At 28.4% G+C, this 23,436-nt stretch overlaps 3 protein-coding genes across 4 annotated transcripts; 2 read left to right on the top strand and 1 right to left on the bottom strand.

The window, feature by feature from the left end:
• Positions 1-989: 989 nt before the first annotated feature.
• On the top strand, positions 990-4,183 carry LOC101217013 (aspartyl protease family protein At5g10770). Its single transcript, XM_004135841.3, has 2 exons — positions 990-1,261; positions 2,483-4,183. Exons 1-2 carry the CDS (start codon positions 1,054-1,056, stop codon positions 3,763-3,765), a joined length of 1,491 nt encoding a protein of 496 aa, XP_004135889.2. The 5' UTR covers positions 990-1,053; the 3' UTR covers positions 3,766-4,183.
• Positions 4,184-10,964: 6,781 nt separating this feature from the next.
• On the top strand, positions 10,965-16,832 carry LOC101206499 (AP2-like ethylene-responsive transcription factor At1g16060). The gene is made up of 8 exons (XM_011661185.2): positions 10,965-11,304; positions 11,390-11,472; positions 11,656-11,664; positions 11,769-11,857; positions 11,976-12,049; positions 12,153-12,203; positions 13,844-13,920; positions 15,996-16,832. Exons 1-8 carry the CDS (start codon positions 11,111-11,113, stop codon positions 16,520-16,522), a joined length of 1,104 nt encoding a protein of 367 aa, XP_011659487.2. The 5' UTR covers positions 10,965-11,110; the 3' UTR covers positions 16,523-16,832.
• A 1,743-nt stretch (positions 16,833-18,575) lies between these two features.
• On the bottom strand, positions 18,576-22,596 carry LOC101216780 (tubby-like protein 8). 2 transcript variants are annotated; one of them, XM_011661188.2, is made up of 9 exons: positions 21,979-22,596; positions 20,731-20,845; positions 20,292-20,468; positions 20,147-20,202; positions 19,958-20,054; positions 19,685-19,777; positions 19,427-19,525; positions 19,251-19,318; positions 18,576-18,958 (listed from the first exon to the last, which is right to left on the bottom strand). In XM_011661188.2, exons 1-9 carry the CDS (start codon positions 22,425-22,427, stop codon positions 18,883-18,885), a joined length of 1,230 nt encoding a protein of 409 aa, XP_011659490.1. In that variant the 5' UTR covers positions 22,428-22,596; the 3' UTR covers positions 18,576-18,882. The 2 variants fall into 2 exon arrangements, with proteins under 2 accessions (XP_011659490.1, XP_004135888.1); XM_004135840.3 differs by having other exon boundaries at positions 19,685-19,774; positions 21,979-22,594.
• Between the last annotated feature and the right edge of the window lie 840 nt (positions 22,597-23,436).

Genomic DNA, 23,436 nt, shown 5'->3' on the forward strand with positions numbered 1-23,436 from the left:
TATATACATACATATAAGTTTATTTCTTTTAATCTTTATGTTTATTTGGTAACATATGATAACTATTTAATTTTTTAAAAATTAAATATTTCAACTTTTTATACGTAAAAGAGTTTAATTTTTATGTCAAATTTCAAACACAAAAACATATCTTTCTTTTAAAAAAATTTGTTTATTTCTAAATTGTTTTAGAATATAAGAAAAATTACACCATAAAACAAAAATTTTAGAGGTGTAAACTCATTATTTCAAATAACTATTAATCTAAAAGCTTGTTGTTGTTATCATTACTATGCCTTAAATATCATATATTACCATTTACACGACTAAATATAAAGATTTCACACGGTTTACATATCATTTATATTATTTTTATCATAAAATTTAGATATATAAAAATAAACCATTTTTTCTCTGTTTTAGAATTCATAAATTGGATTGATTCTCTATATAGAATAAATTATATTTATTTATGAATTTCATTGTTACCATTATTTTTTTAAAAGAAATAAAATTAAAAACTTCCAACTAATAGATTAAGACAAATAAACAACATATATGTTTTGTTATTGAATACTCGAATACATTATATTTTCTAAATATGACTATAAAAAAAACTCAATTGTCCACTTTTAGTTCATCCGTTAATCATTATTAAAAAAGAAAAAAGCACACTGGTCTTTAAATACAGCACATAAGCAAACAAAAATTTGATTAATTAAGATAAAACTAAAAATGGGTTTGAACAGATAATTAATAAGTAACTACTAATCATCGTAATTTAGACATTTTTAATTTAGTTAAAATGGAAGATTAATTTATTATGATCATTACTATTAATTATTTAAATTGTGTGTGTATGTATGCACGTGAAAGGCCAATAATTTCTCATGCACAAAAGTGGGGGCCACAATTAGCCAGCCCTTCATCTTTTGTTCCCATGCTAAACTCCAATTCCTAAGAATCTCTTTCCCTCCAATATTATTTCTTTTCACTTTTTCCTTTTCTCTCTTATCTCCATACTTTTTTTTCTTTTAATTTTCTCTCATAGCCATGGAGATTTCGAAATCTCTCCATTTCCCCCTTTCTCTTCTTCTTCTTCTTCTTCTTCCTCTTCTCTCCATTGGCGTCGATGCTCGTTCGAGCTCGTTCAACCTCGGTAATGGTGATAACCATGAGAAGGGTCTTCTTCAGCTTTTTCAGAATTTTCCATGGAAGGAGCATGGAGAAGCTGTTGTTAATTGCATCTTTCAGAAGCCAAGTGAGTGTTTCTCTTTTTTCACACTAATCTTCATTGTTGTTGTTGTTAATTATCTTTGGGATCTGTTTTTTCTTTTAATGAAAAATATGACCTTTTTGCTTTTGCTTTTTTGTAAGGATATAGGATTTGCCATTTTTTTTCTTGTTTTAAAATGTGAACTCTCATCATTAATTGCTTTTTTCTTTTCTTTATAAAGTTAATTAAATTTGGGTTTGTGTAATTTTCTAGTAAAAGCTAATCTTTTTTTGGGCTCTTGGGTTATGTTTAAATCTCTTTTTAAAGGGTTTTTTTTTTTTCTTTTAAAAGAAAAAACATATCAAACTATTAACTCACATTATTACATTTTGAATTTCTTAAACAGAAATTTGTTTTTCCTCTTTTAGGTTTTTTAGCAAAAAATACTTTGTATTTTTTTTTCTTTCTGTTGGGCTATTTCTCTCTTCTGTTTTCTTTTTTTCCTTTTTTTTTGGGAAATTACATTCACCAATTAATAATGGATTTTTCTTTCCCTTATTGTGCAAATTTCAATCAAGTTATTAATGTACCTTTTTTTAAAAAAAACTTTTTATTAGAATCATAAGACTTAAAATGATAATAAAAAAACATTATTATAATTTTTCACCAAAGTATTCATTCTAGATTCTATTTCTAAAGAATACAAATGAAATATATACACACACCCACATTATCATAGTAGTTTGCTAAATGAGGGTTTGAAGATTTAACTTCTTCTTTTTTTGTGTTAAATTAAGTAATACTTCAAAATTTAATAAATCAAATACCGACATGCTCCATATTGAAACTATATGAAAACTATCTCTAATGGTAAGATTTCCAAGTTACCCTTGATTAAAGATTTGGGTGAGTAGGTAACATCGTTTTACATTAAAGGTTATATTGGTAATTAAGAAATTTGAGAGGGATGTCAAGATATATATGTATGTATGTATGTATGTATTATGATTTTGTTTAAAAAATTTAAATATTTTAATTATTGTCAGATATGTAATTTGCTGTTTTGTTAAGGAGATAACTATAAATTCTATTATATTTTTTATACTGTTTATCTTGTGAAGCCTATGGGAAAAAAGAAAAAAAAAATGGTGTTTTACAATACAAGTAGTATTTTCACGAATATTCATGTGGAGGGAAATCCACAATTGAATTAGCTTCAATATAATTAATTTTGTGTCTCAATTAATTATGGAATTTGAATTTCAGAGATAACGAAGGGAATAACGACACTGGAAATGAAACAGAGAGATTACTGTTCAGGCAAAATAACAGACTGGGAAAAGATTTTTCAAAACCGTATCATCCTCGACGCTATTAACGTCAATTCCCTTTTTTCACATTTCAAATCAGCCATTTTTCCCGGCCAGACTCACCAACTCTCCGATTCCCAAATCCCCATTTCCTCCGGCGCCAGGCTCCAAACACTCAATTACATCGTCACCGTCGGCATCGGCGGCCAGAATTCCACTCTCATCGTTGACACCGGCAGCGATCTCACTTGGGTTCAATGCCTCCCTTGCCGCCTCTGTTACAACCAACAAGAACCCCTCTTCAATCCCTCTAATTCCTCTTCCTTCCTCTCCCTTCCTTGTAATTCCCCTACCTGTGTGGCTCTTCAACCCACCGCCGGAAGCTCCGGCCTCTGTTCTAACAAAAACTCAACTTCCTGCGACTACCAGATCGACTACGGCGATGGATCTTACTCCCGTGGGGAACTCGGATTCGAGAAGCTGACTTTAGGTAAAACTGAGATTGATAATTTCATATTCGGATGTGGCCGGAATAACAAAGGATTATTTGGAGGAGCTTCGGGATTAATGGGTTTAGCTAGAAGTGAATTATCTCTGGTTTCTCAAACGTCCTCTCTTTTTGGTAGTGTTTTTTCTTACTGTTTACCAACAACTGGAGTTGGATCTTCAGGTTCCTTAACATTGGGGGGAGCCGATTTCTCAAATTTCAAGAACATTTCACCAATTTCCTATACAAGAATGATTCAAAACCCACAAATGTCGAATTTCTACTTTCTGAATCTGACTGGAATTTCAATCGGTGGGGTTAATTTGAATGTGCCTCGTTTATCTTCAAACGAAGGGGTTTTGAGTTTACTCGATTCGGGAACAGTGATAACAAGGCTATCTCCATCGATTTACAAAGCTTTCAAAGCAGAATTTGAGAAACAATTTTCTGGGTATCGAACTACACCAGGATTTTCGATTCTTAATACTTGTTTTAATCTAACAGGGTACGAAGAAGTGAATATTCCTACTGTGAAATTTATCTTTGAAGGCAATGCAGAGATGATTGTTGATGTTGAAGGGGTTTTTTATTTTGTGAAATCTGATGCTTCACAGATTTGTTTAGCGTTTGCGAGTTTGGGTTATGAAGATCAGACGATGATAATTGGGAATTATCAGCAGAAGAATCAAAGGGTTATTTATAATTCTAAAGAATCTAAAGTGGGTTTTGCAGGGGAGCCTTGCAGTTTTTAAGAATTTTTCCCGGAAAATGGGTGATTTTCCCGGAAAATTTGATTGGATCTTGAGAAATATTGAGGCTGATTATTTTAATGTAATGGGTTGGGTTGGATTTGACATTGGGTTAAAACGAAATGGAGTTCTTGTGATGAATTAATCTCGTTTCGTCCAAGAAGAAGAAGAAATTTGGATTTGTATATTTGATTTTTACTTGTTTTGTAATCTGTATATTTATTTCAATTCAATTGTTACAATCAATTCATACATCTTTTGTTCAAGTTCACATTTTTGTGTGTAAAGCTTTGATGGGATTTTTTTTGTACTGATCATTCAATTCAACCCGCGAAAGGTTAGTCATTTGTATGAAATCTCTATTTTAATCTTAAAGTATCAATTGAATGTACAATAAGAACATCACTTTAATTGGAGTTTACCTTTGGATCAAATTTAGTTAGTATGATTTAACATACTTCCTGTAATTTAACTTTACCAATCCAAGGATGGGGGATGAAGATGCACTTTAACTTTGTGGAGATTTTTCATTGTCATCCTTGCAATCATGAGACAAACATTCTTTTTCGCTTTTATTATTAATTCTTTTTCAAATTTTGATGAAAAAAAAAGGCACTTAACTCTTAACATTAGTTTGTAATTTTGTAATTTGGAAAAATGAAAATCTGTAAAACAAAAAAGATAAGAATTTGTCTGAATCAATAACAGAATTATGGATCAATAACATAATAACATAATTATAAAATAGAAAAGCACCTCAACCAAAATAATTAAGTATATAATAACATTTTAAAAAATTTGTAAATATAATAAAATAGAAAAGTACGTTAAAACTAATAAATCATATCAGTATAGTTTTGCTATATTTACAATTTTTTTTAAAATATTGCTATATTTTTAATTATTATTTTTAAACCGATTATTAATTACAATTTGGGTTATGTAAAGATAAGTACATAAATCTTTATAGAGAATGTGATAGAGTTTACCTACAAAGATGATATAGATTTTTCTTAATTCTAATAACTCTGGTGGAGGTCGACCAATCCAACATTGTACGTAGACAAGCTTGGGTTTCATCATAAGGCCCAATTATGTTGGGTATTTGTCTATTGGGCTAATATTGGACCAACCAAGCTCAATTCACCCCTTTTATCCTTAATTCTAGAATTAATCGGTAACAAAAGAAAACATATCAATATACTTACAAATTTGTATATATAGTCATCTTAAAAGTTTCTATATCCGGACGTTAAAACCAATAAATCATAACTCGTTTGAAACTTTTAATTGTTTTTTTTTTAAAGAAAGTGAAGCTTTTAAGATCATTGAAATTGATATTTTAAAAAAAAGAACACATAGAAATTGAATTAAAAATAAATACATGGTAAAATGATAGAGGTTAAATTGAAAATTATAAAACCATACAACACTAAATAGTATGTTAAAACTCTATGTAAACTAGATTGACTAAATATGTAATTTAACTTAATAAACGTTTTAGGTAGGAATGTTTTGTGTTGATATTAACGAAACCAAAATTTAATAATTTATCGGAGATTTTGATCTTTTATATATATATTAACGGATGAAACATTAACCTAAAAGAAGGATCCGTATTTACATTAATATTTTATTGACATTTCCACCAAATTGAGGAAAAACAAAATTTCTTTTTAAGTACATCAACAATTAAACATACTATATATATATATACACAAATAAATGTGAAGAAATTTGTATATTAAAATAGCAAAAAAAAAAAAAACTACAACTAACAATCATCCCAATTAAAACAACCTTTATAAGTAAATCAATTAAGACTTTTAATTTCTCTGCTTATATTTTCATACTTTCATGTGTTGATATGAAGATTTATTCAAGTACTTTGCTTTCTCTAATTATCCAAAATAGTGCATGAATATCCTTTAGTAGGAAGAACCATTGAAATAAAACGATAACATAACAATAGTGACTTTTCATATATTCTTCTCTTGCCGCATTAGTAGGATTTTGGGTGTATTATTTTTTGACCAAATTTTATCATATCTATGATAATTGATATGGTGGTAGAAGGTTTGATCTCTCACTCCTATAGTTATTTTACTAAAAAACTAATATATGTTCACTCGTATAGTATCTTTTTTATGTATTTTATTTTTTATATTTTGACCACCTTTATTTATTTGAGTTTGTTTCTTCTTCCTATATATAAAATAGTGCACTTATCTCTTGCTTACATAAGTATGCATGCTTTATGTACTAAAAAAATATAATCGTCTTTAACTTTATGCATAATGTCACAACAAATAATTTCCAACCAATTCACGATATATAATAGAATTATATTGTGTTAAAATTTAACTCATAACACAAGATCAACCACAAGACATAAATTAATTTAACATCTTCTTCTTTCGCATGAAAAATTATATATACATAAATATACTTGTCATGCATTTATTTTCTATTTATTTTCTTTTTTTTGTACAAAATCTAGTGACAAATAGATGATCTAACTCAACCTAATTAAAACAAACAAGATAATACAAAACATATTTCATTGTCAAATGAATTAATTCAAATCTAAACTTGTTAGATCTAATTGGTACAAAATCCCTCCAACCAAAACACAAAGAAATGCCAATATATATATTCAAAATTAAATTAATTAATAAAGGCATGAAATTCCTAATTAAATTAATTAAATTATGTGATTTGTTCAACCAACTCCAAACCTACCTGAAATTTTTTTGACAGATAAAGGTGATGACAAATCCAACTCTCTCTCTCTCACACACACACACACAATAATAATTGTTTAATTATGATAAAATTGAAAATAATATGTATTATTATGGGTTTATTTTTTAATAATTAAAATTGGCCTTCTCTCTTTAAACCAAAATTAAATCCCCTTTAATTAATGTGCCTTACCAAAAAGTATGAGCAATTTATAAGCCCACACTTTAGATTTGATTCACTTTTTTCCCTTTAATTTGTTGACTATCTTTTTCCCACCTCCTAACTCTTTTAATGCACATTTTTTAATTATTCCAAATATCTCACTCTCATTAAATAGCCATAATATTAATTTTCTTTTAAAAAAATATATATATACCTATTTAATTAGTCCACTTCTTGTGTTATATATATATAGTACGAAATCAGTTAAGAATTAAGATATGTTATGTCATTATTTAATTAACAAAATTAATAATGTGGACTATATAGAATTAGCAACTAATTAACTTGAATAATTTATTTTTGTTAAATAACAAATCTCTTAGTGAAAAAAAGTTAAATAACAATTGTGTTATTTGAATTTTTAAAAAAGTGACTAAAAGGTTAAAGGGAGGATATTTCTCCAATGTTTAAAAATTTAGAGATCCAAATACAACATAAGTTAAAATTTAGAAACCAAAATGTAAATTTTTTATTTTTAGTATGATTTTTTTTTACTTTAACAATATTTGGCATCATTCATTTTACTTCTAAGGCATACATGTTGTGTTAAATAATTGAGAGTTAGGCTTAAATTGATTTTTTTTAATATGGAAAAAAAGTTAAGTTACTAAAAACTAATATTCTTTATCTAGAAAAGCAATGCATAGAAATAGAAATAAATTAGCATTCTATAGGGCTATGCATAATGAGAATGTGATAATAGATATATAAAAAAGGAAAACAAAATTATTATATAGTTTTGATTTTTGAAAGGAAATGAAGAAGGATTGATGGGGAATATAGTTTGTTAATATATCATAGTATATCCTCATGAAGATTTAACATTAATGTGTTGCCCTAGTTTGCTAATATCATAGTATAGTAGCTAGAGATTTAATGTAATTTATGCCTTAACTAATTTCATAATATCTCGAGCTTAGTTTTCAATGTAATAATGTTTAATAAATTTAAATAAAAGTAATATTTGAGTGCATCTCGGACATCATCTATCTTTGTGCATCATTTCTCTCCATTCACATTATAATATTTACAAAAAAAAAAAAAGAAAAAATTTTTTTTGTTACATATGACAAGTTATATTCACTATTGTAAATTTGACATTTCTTGACGCACACAAATTTTGATTTCTTGATGTTCGTGGCAAAAGATCATCAAGAAAAATATTTGTCTTAATACAATGTTTATCTTGACGTCATGTGCGTTAAGAAAAGTTCCTTATTTTATTTAAGAAATACGAAAAAAACGTAAAAAAATTGAAATTTTTTTATTTTCCTGATTGACAAAAAATATTAAGGTAAACATTTTTTTATGACATGTTTTAACCAGTTTTCTCGATGTCTGCTTACTTGATGGGCAAAGACCATCAACGTAGACTTTTTTTGACGTGTTTTGCATATAAAAGAAGGTCAAATTTACAGTAGTGTTAGACAAACTTACGATGATATGCAATGATCAATATATAAGTTTCAACCAAACAAATTAAGCTAAACTTCAAATTTGAATATAAATGAAATTTAGGGCATAAAACCACATTTTTTATTGAATTATTTTAGGTTATTTTAATACATAAAATTTATATGAAACCCATACTAGTAGTTACCATTAATTATTCATAAATTTGATCATAAACTCAAGTATTTAAAGCTACATGTAGCATAAGGGTCATATTTCGAAAAAAAAAATTGTTAAAAGAACATTAGTGACCTAAAGTTAGTTTTTGACAATTAAGGAACTAAAATAGAAGGGGTTAGTAAAACCTAAAGGACAAATAAGATTTATATTGAATATTACTTTGATAAAATTATTAAATTAGTAGTGACATTAGTGAATATAATCAAATTAGAACATAACTTAATTGTTATTCAAGATCAATGTGTTTCCTCCATCGAACGTAGATGACGTGGGAGAACCTTTTCCAAATGCAATGTTGGGATTGCCCTTTAACCAACGCACGTAAATGACGTCAGGCGTATTTCACTATCGACATCGACTCTATGTTGACATGGACAACAACGGGGATAGGTCTATGCCGACATCATCATTTTGATGCGTCGAAGAAAATTGCATCGACGCATTACTCCCGATGTTCAAACTAATAGAGGATTCGACATCGGTAATACTTTGGCCCACGTCATTACTATTTATGTCGACGATTTGTGGCGTCGTGAGTGATATTCCGCTTTCTTGTAGTGGTTAATGATCTAGAAGTTTATGATTTGGATCTTTTTATGATTTCTATCATGCTATAAATAATAATGTGATACGTATTGTACAAAAAAAAACGTAATAGTTTTTAATATTTAGTAATTATAATTTAGGTATGTGTGTTTTCTATTGGTGCATCTCATGGTTGGACTTTTACTTTTACTTTTTCTAGTTGGCTTTTTCGAGTTATATGAGTTAATAAGGATAGTTTGGTTGAATAATATTTATATTTTTTAATCTTTTTTTAAAAAAACAAAAGATAAAAAATAAATAGGTGAGTGTGAATTAAGGAATTGAATTCTCTAGCTATTAGGACACAAATGTCTTCGCATCATTCTCATAAGGTGTATCCTTCTTACGTAACAAAAACTATTAAAACATTTTTAAAAAGAAAAAGACAAATTTTGTCGCGTGACAAGCTTTTATTAAAAAAATTAATGAATATTCAAAGATAGAAGATGTGCAATATGAATGTATACAAATGAAATGTAGTTATTTTTTGTTTTCAAATTATACATAATTTGTGATTCATGATATGTTAATTATCTACGAGAATTTGAATCTTATTATTTTTTATTATACTATGAATATTAATATGCCATGTAGTGTACAACAAAAAAAAAAATGTAATTATTTTTAGTATCATCTCGTGGTTGAACTTCTGCTTTTTTTTCTAGTTGGCTTTTTTGCAAAGCTAATAAGGAGAGTAATTTGGTTGAATGATATTTACGTGTATGGAAGACTTTTAATAAAAATAAAAAATAAACAGGTAAATGTGAATTAAGGAATCCAGTCTCTAATTGTTCGATTTAAGACGCAAATGTCTTCATCATTATGTATCCTTCTTAATTACTACTCGAATAAAGAAAATTATTAAAATTATTTTAGAAAGAAAATGATAAATTTTGTCACATGTCAAACTTTGATTAAACTTTTTTATGAATGTACAAAGGTAGATGATGCACGGAATGAATGTATAGATGAAGTGAAAATATTTTTTATTTTCAAATTATATGAAAGAAATCCTAATGATATTTTAAAAAATCAACAATTATATATTATTTTAAAACATTGATAATATACCCTAATTAAACTTAGATATATGAAAGTGGACAGATATCAAAATGACATATTTTACTTTTTTTTTTTTTTTAATTTTCTATATAGCTAAATTTAATGGGTTGAAATATCATGTTAGCTTTTATACCTTAAACTTTCTCCTATTCTCCTATGCTTAGTTGTTTCATTTCTTAAAAACATTTGGTTATGTATTGCAATTTTATTGTATATATTTAAAACAACTTTACATATTTTATTATTATTATTATTATTCAATAGATTTTAAAAAATTAATATTTAAAAGTACGGAAATCAAAATTACACAAGAAAAAACTTAAACAAAAATAATCTTTTAAATTAGAGCATGCTTGAAATAAATCACTTTGGAAAAGAGAGGAAGTTTTTGACCACTACTTCAAATAACTTTAATGGTATATTTTAAATATTTTTTTATATAAAACAGTTTAAATAAATATAATTTTTTTAAAAAAAATTCAAGTTAATCCTATAATTAAAAAAAAATTAAATAACAAAACTACTAAAAATATAATAAAAATCTTTAGCATATATGTGATAGAAATTGGATAGTCCATGAGTATTTATTAGCGTAATTAGGAATGTAGTCAATTAGTGTCGATCAACATATTTTATCGATAAATTTAGTTGAAAATTAATTTTGAAAAACTAAAATAACTTTTTTAAAATATAAAAATTAAATTAGACTATTAACTCATATAATCAAAATAATATTTTAAATTTAAAAGAATAATTTTAAATCACATAACCATTTACAAATATAATAAAATTTAATAGTGATCACTAAAATTATTTTATTAAAGAGAAAAAGAAGAAAGAAATTAGAAGTGAGGATGGGAAAAATAGGAAAGGAAAAGAAATGAAAGCGAATAGTTAGAAGGACGGCCGTAAGTCGTAACATTTAAAAACCGACTTCCTCTTCGACTGGCTCTCCAAATTACCAATACCAAACAACCAAACACCTTCCATCTGTTTCCCTATATATTTTCTTACTCCTTCTTTCCCCCAATTCCCTTTTAAATTCCCCATTTCTCCATTGGATGACTCAGTCCTTTCTTCTCCTCCTTCTCTCCTCCTTTTAATGGCGAAGATCTCAAATCCTTCTCACAACAATTCCATTTCCACTACTACTGACCATGATCCTCACTCTTCTTCTTCTTCTTCTTCTTCCTCAATCCTTCATAGCCAGAGGAAGGTACTGACGAAGCGTACGCGTAAGTCCACTCCTCGTGATTCTCCCGCTCAACGTAGCTCTGTTTACCGCGGAGTCACTAGGTTAGTGATCATTATCGGTTTGGGTTTAAAATCTGTCGGAATCGAATTCGTAATTTCTTTTTTTAATCCATTTGGTTTACTTTAGGCATAGATGGACTGGACGGTTTGAGGCGCATTTGTGGGATAAGAATTGCTGGAATGAAGGACAGAACAAGAAAGGACGTCAAGGTTTTGTAATTCTTTTCTTTTGTTTTCTTTTTTTGTCTCTCTCTCTCTCTTTGATGAATATATCTCTGCAGTATTTGATGCCGATAAATTCTGATTTCACTATTCTTTGATCTTTTGATTTCCTGCCTCTGTTTTGCGGTTGCGGTGGTGATTTATTGATGAAATCTGAACCAAAACGTGCAGTGTATTTAGGTATTTCTGCGATTCGAATTACTTGAACTTGTCGATTTAATAGTGAAAAACTGAGTGATTGATGTTGAGTATGTGTACTGCTATTGTTTTCCTCTGATTTACAGGAGCGTATGATGATGAAGACGCAGCTGCTCATGCTTACGATCTTGCAGCGCTCAAGTACTGGGGAACTGAAACTGTTCTTAACTTTCCAGTAATTTTCTAATTGATCGATTGTTGTTTCTGCATTCACTTGATTTTATTTTGATTATATGGAAATTAAAATCAAATCGGTTGAAGATCATGTGGTGAATTCTTCTGAAATTTTTTAGCTATTAACGTACCAAGATGAGCTTAAAGAAATGGAAGGCCAATCAAGAGAAGAGTATATTGGATATTTGAGAAGGTTAATTACTAATTTAATTACCATTAATCTATAGAAAGATTATTTCAAATTTGAACTTAAAATTGAATCCATATATCAATTTTTTTATGAGTTCAATCCACAGGAAGAGTAGCGGCTTCTCTCGCGGGGTTTCAAAGTACAGAGGTGTAGCAAGGTACCATTACCCTCCAACAGAAACTTACTTTAATGCTTTTATTGCTCTTAATCTTTTTGTGTCATATCTGTTTAATTATTTCTTTTTATTTCAAAAAATAATAAGTAGATTCTTACCAATAATTTTATTTCAATTAATATATAGAGTAGAAAGTTGAAGCCTCTCTTCTTCTTACGGAAACAAATATTTTAAAGTTTTATGTCAAAATATATTAACGTTTTAAATTTCATAAAATATGTTGGTTAAATTACAATTAATATTTGGTTTAACACTGACTTAAGCATTCCTTGAAAGCTTGAACTTTAAATTGTAATTTTGAATTTCAAAATCAAATAATTGAGTTTTATGTTAGATGAAATTTTAAATTAGTATCATCAGAAAAAAATATTAAAAGGCGTTGGTATTTTTAAGGCTAATGTATAACTTTTGAATATTTTCTTATATTTGTAAACTTTTTTTTTTAGTTTCGTGGTTAGAAGTAATTTTCATATATGTATATAGTCAAAACACTCCATAGGTGTCTTTCTAGCGACCCTCCTAGTCAAATATATGAAAAATATGACGTGTTGTGTGTGGAGCTTTCTTAATTAACTTTTTTACGTTGCCTGTTTCCAATTTCTTTGTGTTATGAATTTGGGAGATATCTTTTTCCTCTTACTGTAGGGACAATTAATGATATCATCCCTCAACCACTAACCAAGAATGGAAGAAAAAACTATATGCTGATATTTCTAATAAAAATAAAAAACCAAGAACTTTGTAGGTATACAACTAGACAAGACGAACCAAAACAATTAATATAATTTAATTATATAAAATTTATATTATCAAACTCAAAATTTTACTATAGATATAGATAGCTAGATGATACAATATCAAATTTCTAATCACGAATAAGCTTAAATTTTAAATGATTTAAAGATATAGTATTTGGGTAGTTGGTTGAACAAATTCTCTTTAATACAATATATTTTTTTTTTTTGTCAATTCACGATTTAACAAATACCGTTTTAAATTGAATACTCCTCTTTCATTTGAGTAAATGCTAAGTGGTTAAATAATGTATTTTTGACCTAAAAATTAAAGATTCGGATTTCTCAATCTATGTGTTATTGAACTACAAAGGGAAAAGAAAACTTTGTAAGCTCTCGTCTATTTTATTTTTTTCTCTTCTATTTTTGCAAGGTTATAAAAGGGTTATAAATGCAGGCATGTGGTTGCCGACATGTGTAATATACTTTCCTTTTGGTCAACGCTTGTAGGAGTTCTTATTTATCATAATTCTTTTCCATTATTGAAATTTTGAGAGATAAAGATTATGAGAAATAATTGTTGATCTAATTATTTCTGTATAAAATTTTAAAAATATTAAACACTAGGTAGAAATTGTAGTTCTAATTGAATGAGAAGAAACTTGAATAAAATAAACCATATTTATGACTTGAAGATGAAAGACAATCTTGACGTGTAAAGTTGTTTGCATGTGAAGACAGAAAGAACCACCATAGTCTTTTGAACGCATTTTTTGGCATTGTTTTTCCCCTTAATACCTATAACTTTGAAATTGAAATAGTTTTCTTTCTTTTTGGAAGAAAAATAGAAAGAGTTTGGGTTCACGTATTTTGATTCCATTGTTGCAGGCACCATCATAATGGAAGATGGGAAGCTCGAATTGGCAGAGTGTTTGGCAACAAATACCTTTACCTTGGAACATACGGTAATTAATCTCACTTTTTACTACTCAAACTTAACTGTAATTAAATAATTGTTAATTAAAAAAATTAGACACAAATAACTATTCATAAAATTATTTTATTTTTAACGTGTAAAGAGTAAAAAAACATCGAATTAAGTGCACCTAGGCATTGTCCTTATTAGTGGCTAAATCACATTATATGGCTAATAAAGAATTGTCACTAAATGGATTTTGACCAACATGATGTCACAATAGTATTTTGATAACTATATTAAATGAGTAATATTTAGGTTCAACTTTAAACTATGCTTATGTTCGTGCATTTCTTTTCATCAATAAAAAAAATAAAATATTATTTTTTAAAAAAATTAACATGATAAATTTTGGGGAATTGATATTATGTTAGAATAATGATTCAAAATTGATGGGAATAATAACAAAAGAAAAAGAAGAACCTTGAAAGACAATACAAATTAATATACACTAATAATTAATTTGGTACTTCAATATTTGAAAATAAGGAAACGAAAAAAAACGAGAGGAAAAAATATATTATCTTTAAATAATATGTGTTTTATAATTAAAAAGCTTCCCTTCATTATATTACCCTATAGTTGCTATCACACACATCAGACATTTTCTTTTTTAGTTCACATATCACACTCTTTAATACTTGGCATGGATATGAATCTTATTTTCTCTCTCATTTGTATATAGTTCCATATGTCATCTTATCCTTTTCGCCTATAGATTTATTTATATTATCACATGCCTTTTTTGATATATATATTCAAGAATGTTCTGAAATTCCATAATATTAATTATAAAAATAATATTTATTTGAGATATCAACCAATTAAAATTATTTGTAAATATAGAAAAATTTATGGTTTATCATTTATATTCACTATCTATAAATATTTATATGTGATAAACAAATAACATTTTTTTTTATATTCGTAAATACTTTTATTTATTTTTTCTCTATTTAAAAACAATGTTTAAATCTAATTTTAAAATAAGAAGTTAAAATTTATTTTTACAAATAGATTAAATTTTGTCGGTAAGAAAATTAATTTCTTTTTAAGACAAACATGCTTAGTTAATTTGTCCATTTTTTGTTTGAATTACAAAAGTAAGAATCTTTTCTTCTAAAAGAAACTAAAATATTTCAAACATATATCAAAAGCCAACTAATTCTAGTGGTTGGTCATGTAGATCACCAAACCTCAACTGCAGCATGGCCAGCGCCATTTAAGATTATTCATTTTGACACATGATTTCATAAATTTTTCAATGTCTCCCCACCAAATTCTCCATACTCCATAAAGATTAACTTATTAGTATTATCATCAATTATTATTCTTGTTTTTGTTATTGTTAATCTTCAAATGTTGAAAATTAGTTTAGGTTAATTATAAAAAATATATTTTTAAACTTTCTTATTTGTTTGATGAAAAATACACGTATACCTTTAAAAAAGTTGCAATGGTTATTGCCATTAAACAAATACAAACATTTCAAAAGTATCCTTAAGGAATAAATTTTTTAGAATTTGAATAGAAATCCAAATATGAAAATGGTGTAAGTAGAGTGACATGAAACAAAAATTTGAATCATCATATGTCATCGTTCAATGAATCTTAAAATTTTGTTTCAAATTATTCTAAAGAAAATGTTCATAAAAGTTGAAACAAAGAGGAAAGATATATACTTTATCTTTTAGTTTATTTACTTTCCATAAATATTAAAACAAGTAATTACTTCTTTTTCATTTTATTTTTTCATCTATTTGTCTTTTATAATAAATTAATGAAAAGAAATGTTTATAGATGGAAAAAAATTGAAATTGTTTACAAGAAAAAATATAGCAATTTTATATATATATATATATCTATATTATAGATTTTTTATATATTTTGTAAACGGTTTCAGTTTTTTCTTATATTTGAAAATACCTTTTCTATTATTTAACTATTTTTAATTGTCAATGAATAATATATATTATGCTTAATTAAGAGTAAAATTGATTAAATAGAACCAACATGATAATTTAAGACAAACCCTGACGACTTTTTTCACATTTACTTTCCCAGCTACCCAAGAAGAAGCTGCCACGGCTTACGACAAGGCAGCCATAGAATACCGTGGCCTTAACGCCGTTACAAATTTCGACCTCAGCCGTTACATCAAATGCCTTCGTCCGGGGGAACAGGATATCCCAAACACTAACCGTCCACCAAACCCTAACGCCGGCGAAACACCATCAGAATTTGACCCCAATTCCCTCCTCGGATTCACTTTCCCGTCACAATGCTCCAGCTCCGGTCAACCCTCCATCGAGCCACTTCCGGAAGTTGGCGACGGCGACTGCTCCTCCTCCTCCACGGCGATCCAGCTCCTTCTCCATTCCTCGAAATTCAAAGACATAATCGAAAGAACATCCACTGCAGAGACTCCGTCGGAATCTGATCGGCCACGTCGATGTTTTCCTGACGACATTCAAACTTACTTCGATTGTACTCAAGATTCCGGCGATTTTGCCGAAGGCGACGACAGCATTTTTGGGTACCTAAATTCGTTTTTACCTTCATCGGTTTTTCACTGCGAACTTGATGCTTAATTAGGTTACGATCAAAAGAGGGGACTAAGGAATTCAATGTCCGATGAGATCAGTTTGAGGAAATAAGTCAATTAATTATAATTTTAGAGAAGTTAGTTTTTCATTTTTGTAAAGCCTTCTTCTTTGATTCACAAGAACAGAGAGAAGGAAACTAAACGTTTAATTTTTTTTTTTTTCCGCCATAAAATTTGTTTGCATGCAAATGTAGAAAATTTGTGTGCATTAAGAATTGGGATCGGAAATTTCCAGTAGAAATAATTTGTGCATTTTAAGATTATAATAAAAAGAGCTAGAAATTTTATGTTATTAATTAGTGAATTGTTTTCTTTTCGTAAATAAAATGCATAATTCTAAAGAAAGTCATGGGAAATTAAAACGAATAATCTTTGTTATTATAAAATTGTTGGATCATTTTAATGCGAATATGTCACGTAACTAAATTATCAATTTTAGCTGATGAAATTATGTCTAAATTTAATTTTAGGAGTTAAATATATTTTCAAAAATAATATTTAACAATTTCAAAAATACTCTTTAATTTACTTTAAAAAAATGGTTTAAAACATGTTCTTGTAATTCCAAATTTTGTAATACTTTAGACTAATATTTAACGATAAAACTAGTAGTTAATTCTTTACAAATTTTGTAATACTTTACACTAATATCTAACAATAAAACGAGTAGTTAATTCTCCCACATCTATCACAGCTTAGTTTGATATTATTTTTATTTTGTCCAAACTTTCTTATAAGTTATCAATTTAGTTTATAAACTTTTATTAGCAACAATTAATCCACGTAATATTAAATTTAGGTCCAATGTTATCATACCTATGCACATTAATAAGTAACAATTCTAACCTCTACGTACCTATAAATTTGTAACAAAAAAACTCCTCAAAATTAAGTCATAACGTTTTTTTCTTCAAAATAACCTAGTTTTACATCTTATAGTAATTTGAATATGTTTAATTATCAAACTACACGTTTAAATTCAAAAACTAAATATTTACAAATTACAAAATAACACGCTAAGATTAAATATTATATATATATATATATATATATATATATATATATATATATATATATATTACGTAGTACCAATTAAATTGTATAGGTTATGGTTAAAACAACTCGTTTCTAACTTTAGACGACAATCTTTTAATGTGCAATTAATAACCTACTTTTTCTGTTACACATTTCGGAAGTGATTGAGATTTGGTTAGTTGGAAGTTGATAGCATTACCTGTACTATACATTTCATTATAACATTTTTTGCCAACTCAACTCCTTCATCAATTCGATTGGAATTTCAATAAATTCTTTTGATTTATTATTATTTTTTAAGTATCATTTTCATTCATTAATATTCACAATATTCTTCAATTAAATTTTCAAAACAAACATTTTTTTAGCGTTTGATGTTTGTGTCTATCAACATTAATGATGCATAATAATACACATTATCTCTATTTTTCAGTTTTGTGTTTGTGTTGGATCCGTAAGTTTTAAGAAATTTGAAAGTTTAAATTACGCTACTTTTCTATACTTTTCTATCAATGTTTTAAAGCCTATACTAATTTTGAAAACTAAAAAAGAAGAAAAATTAAATACTTTAAATATTTATTTTTATAATGTTTTACTAAGAATTTCATAAGTATTTATTTGAAAAAAAATGAAAAGTATAATTTAAAATTTGGAGGAAAGAACCTGAATAAAAAAAGAACTGAGTTCAAATAGTAAGTTAGTAATTTAATAATTCTATGTTCAATGTACACATTACCAAATAGATAGGCACTCTTACATTGGCCAAAACTTCCACTTATATAATTCAAAGGTGGTTTTATCAAAAAAGAAACTGCTCCTTTGTCAATATAACGTCCAAATGGCAAACATTTCAAATTTTGTATTTTGTTTTTTCGTTTTTTTGGATTTTGTGATTCTGTAAATTCTATAAAAAAAAAAAAAACTGCATTTTGATATTTTCATGTTATCTAAATTTTGAGTTTTGAAATTTAAAACTCATAAATAAATTAAACAAAATACAAACATTTAGAAATGAAGTAAATAGAGTTCTTATTATTTATGTCAATCTCCAGCGTAGTTTAGTGGATATAAGATAACAAATTAATGCCGACTTCACTCAACCTCCATATAAGAGAAACTTGGTTCACCAAAATCATCAAAGATGAATATTGTTAATCCTCAAAATTCAAGACTCAAAGAGAGAATTTACAAACACATCTTCAATTAAATGTCTTGCATCAATCTAAGGGTAGGTAGGGCATTGAAAGGAAGCTTAGTTCAGAGATTGAACTACAAAAGAGAGCTGAAAAGCAGCCAAATTATATGTGATCATCATACTGAACAACACAGCTTTGAATCTATGGAAGCCAAACATATACAGAAGGCTTGATAACCTGTCAGTGGATATCTGCAAGAAAGCCCAAAACTCTCACTGTCATTATTCACATCAACATCCCTATTAGCACTATCCAGATTCAATCACTTTAGTTACAAACCAAAAGCCATCTAGCATGCTGGAGATAAGACTATCCATGTTGAACTTTTGGAGTTGTAGATATACAGATGGACATTTAAATATTTTATTCGGGTTGGTACGGTGTTGATCGATGTATTATGATTTCGTTTTACATTTATATGTTTTGTAGCAGAATTTTGCACGGTTTGAAAATCTAGAGAATACAAAGAAATGATCTGCTTACCTATAATCCATCACATATTTAGACTTCCCAATCCTTCCAAGTTGGAGAATTGTTTGTTTACCATTTTCCTGTACCAAAAAGCCAACTCAAAACTCAGCCATATTATAATTGAAAATCACTTTCTTTCTATCTTATTTGATCCAGAAGTTAGTACTCTAAAAAATATGGATTTGTACCTCTAAAGTTAACTGAAAATTCTTCACGGAGGTTTGGATCACAAGACCTGAAACTGCCCTTCCTCTGTCTCTAAAGTCCAACTCATATTGCTTAGAAATCTGAAGAACTCAAACACAATAAAACAATGGCAATTATTTAATTGGAGAGTTCTCATCCAAGAGTTATTGAGACTTATTGAAGGGTTTGGGGTTAGAAATCCAAAGCAGTTCCAAGTTTTCATTGAAGAATTATTTCTGAATGGCAATTTTCTACTTCACCTTGTTGTATTGGGGAACCTTGGAAACAAGCTGGTGAACTTTGGCCTTTTCTTCCTCCCATTCCCTTGGAAGCCCTGCTATGTGCTGCACCTGCTGGAGTAGACAAACAGTAAATTAACGGGTAGGAAAAAAATGTGTACTTGATGACTTTTGATATTTTGTTAATGTTTAAACATTTTCATCAATGTGGAAGTATTGAAACGCCTGGTTGGTGGTGCAACATTTCGTTACATATTGTAGAAATTAGAAAGAATATCAAATGTTCTAAAGCACCTGATTGGTGTTTTTCAGCTGCATTGATTGATGCTTGGGGATGAAAGCCTTCATGCTCCTATGGCTGCCTGTCCAAGTGGTTATTGTAGGCGTGAATCTGTAGAAAACAAAGCCAAGTCAGTGGCTCCAAAAGAGTGATAGAGAGGGAGAAAAGAGAAAGATAGCCGGAGGGACAGGGTGAAGGCTCACGTTACAGCACCCAGAAGCGATCTCGACTGGGTTGGGATCGGTTTCAGACGGCTTCCCTGAGAACAAACACAAAGAGAAAACCATGTCACAAGGAAACTCTGGAAACTTTTTTCAAATTCAACACAATTTAACATTCCATTGGAACCTGATCCCATATGTAATATTTTGAACCAACAAGGTTTGTAGTCATGGATCCAACAAAACTATCATCTGCATTGCACAATATCCCCCTTGCACTCTGAGCTATTTTATACTCTGACCTCCCTTTCCGTCGTCCATGACGAGCTACCGCCAACTTCCGGTCCTGCCGCCCCTTTCCTTCCTGATAAAGTTTCAAATGCAGAAAACATAGATTGAAGATCAGCAAGAAATCCTGTACTAAGTTAAAGGATTTGAAAGTCTCTAGAATTCTGTTTTTCTTTAAGAGTGGAATTGAAAAGGCCTAAATTTCTCATAAAACGCACTTGATTTAAAGAAAGTTGATCAAAATATGAAGGAAAGAGAAATGTAAATCATTAAGAACAGAGCCCTTGTTGATAAGTTTCATATTTTAGCATAAAAAAATGTGAAAGCTAAAAGCTTACATTTGTGTATAGAGAATAGAAGGCTCCACCATGAAGGCCATCTGGTGATTTTTCCTTCACAATGACACAAGTACATCTCCCCACATCCACAGGCAGTGGCCTACACAACAATGACCTAAAGAGAAAATACCAATTACACAATCACTCCCAACATTCTTGCAAACCTTGAAATAACATTAATCAGAGAAAAAAAATAAGCTTAAAATGCAGGTTTTCTTCACATTTTTCTTTTGCTTTTGAGAATTGTGCTTGCGTTCTTACTATTACTTTACCATTGTAATGATTTAAATTCTTAATCAAATTTCAATGTAAAAAAAACACACGCTTTTAAAAGCATAACGTGGATTTTGAAAACATCAAAGAAAAAGAAAACATAACAGAGAAACAGGGGTGAAATTTAGGTTTATAATGGATAAGGAAATAGTGGAGTCCTTCGTTTCTATGCTTCTTTTATTTCATCAATATTATCGTCAACTATAAAGTTCACCCGCTTTGGTTATCATGAGTTAGCGACTAATTTACCTTTCCTACCTTTACATGAACTAAGAATGTGTATAAGTTCAATTCTTAACGACAAAAAATAAGATCTTATTGGATGATGATTTGATTTTTAGTTTTTGGTTTTTGAAAATTACAAGTTTGTATGATTTATAATGTTTCGTTTTTTTTAAAAAAAAAAAACCAACCTAATTTGTAAAACTAAAACCGTGGTAAGTAATGATTTCTTTTTAATTTTAGTTTTCGAAAATTAATCTTGTAAAAAAAATACATTCTCCACCTCTCAATCTATTGTTTTGATATTCACTTTTTATCTATGTTTTTTTTAAAGAAAAATCAAGTCAATATTTGAAACTAAAGATATAGTTTTTAAAAGCTAGGAACTTAATCTACTCAAACTATGGTAAAAAATAATTAAAATGAAAGAGGCTTAATTTTCAAAAATCAAAAACAAAAGAATGAAATGATTAACAAATGGACATCAGCCAAACAGTTTTCAGAAGCTTGTTTTTGTTTTAGAATTTGTCTAATAACTCAGGCGCTTGTTCAAAAATGAGAAAACCAGCATAAATTTCAAAAAACAGCAACTAAAAGCGAAATGGTTATCCCGGTAATCAAAATGGAGCATAGAACTCAAACTTGTTAATGAAATAGATAAAAATCTCATGAGAACAATAGTAAAGAGTAAGCACCAAAACAAAATATATCATCAAGAAGTGGATCAATGGCGTTGGAAGTTCTAAAATCCACCTGTTAGGCAAAGTAGACCATGAGGAAGCTGGAGCAGCTTCTGAATCCGAAAAGTCCCATATCTTCAAAGAACTCGAATGTTCAGAATCAGTTCCATCCCACAATCTAGATGCAAAAACCTTATCAGGCTCGTTCATTTGCATACAAAGATGAAGTGAAGAAGGCTTCAAAGCCTTCCCATTAGAAAATGACTTAAAATCCCCAAATTGCTGCTTCGAATTAGCACAAAACCCATTAGCAGGAATCACATTTTCTTTGTCGCAAAGCACTGCAGGTGCAGGTTCATCTCTCTGTTTATCCTTCGTATTAGGGGTTAAGTTCTCTTTACCTTGCCTGAATCCGCCGCCGTCGCTGCAGCTACGGTTGTGGCGGAGGTCAGTGAGGGGATTCAAATACAAAGAGTTATAGGAAGATTGACGAGGTATAATCGATTTCTTGTCGCCAATCATAGTGTTGATTGTTGAAATTTTGAGACAAAAAAAAAAAAACAGGGGAAGAGTTAAGAAAATGGAAAAGAATGGGAATGGTATTTTTGTGGTCTAGTCTCTATCTCTCGGATTCATAAGCTTTTAATATATACATTTGAAAGAGAGAGAGAGAGAGATGCCATTTCAAAATCATCTTCAAGGTTGTGTTTTTTATTCTTTCATTTATTTCCATCTTCAATTCACTAAATAATATTCAAAATCTCCATTAATTTTCAAATTTTATAATTCTTCTTTTCAATTTATTAAACTTAATCTTGGGATGAAATGAGTTTTCAAATTTTATAATGCTTCATTTCTATCTATTAAATTTAATATTTGGAATGAAATGAGTTAAACGTAGGTTTAATTTAGGGATGAAATAAGTGTTTAGTACTTGTAATTTTTTTTTAAATATATAAATGTATCATACGCTTAATTTTCTAAAATTAAAATAAAAAATAATTATCAAATAGAGTCTTGCAAATTCAAATTCAAAAAATGAAACCCATTTTGAAATTTAACGTTAGATAGCTCAATAGAAAACAATTGATTTTAAATACTAGTGTACTTCAAATTTGGAGAATGTCTGCTTAAATTGGTGTATTTCTTTTTTCATTTTTCATTATTAAGCGACTAAAATAGTTGCTTCTTTCGTAATTAAGGAGTCGTTTAAGACAAAAATTATCTAAGACTGTTTAAAAATCTCAAATTAAGCTACATGATATCATTTCAAAACTCCTAATTTGTTACTGTATTTACTATTTAGTATCGTTTTTACTGTTTGATATTAATAATTTTTTTATTATTTGCTACCGTGTTTACTATTTTCTTATCAAACTAAAATAGTTTACTCAGTAAACTCGTACTATTATTACATAGACAAAAACATTTTACACCCCAACACACAAACTATAATAATCTAAAACTAATTCACTCTAACGCCAAACACCTCCGGAAGATCAAAATAAAAAATATTCAATTCAAAATAGAA

This window comes from Cucumis sativus, chromosome 7 (genome assembly GCF_000004075.3).
Source record: "Cucumis sativus cultivar 9930 chromosome 7, Cucumber_9930_V3, whole genome shotgun sequence".
Classification (NCBI taxonomy): domain Eukaryota; kingdom Viridiplantae; phylum Streptophyta; class Magnoliopsida; order Cucurbitales; family Cucurbitaceae; genus Cucumis; species Cucumis sativus.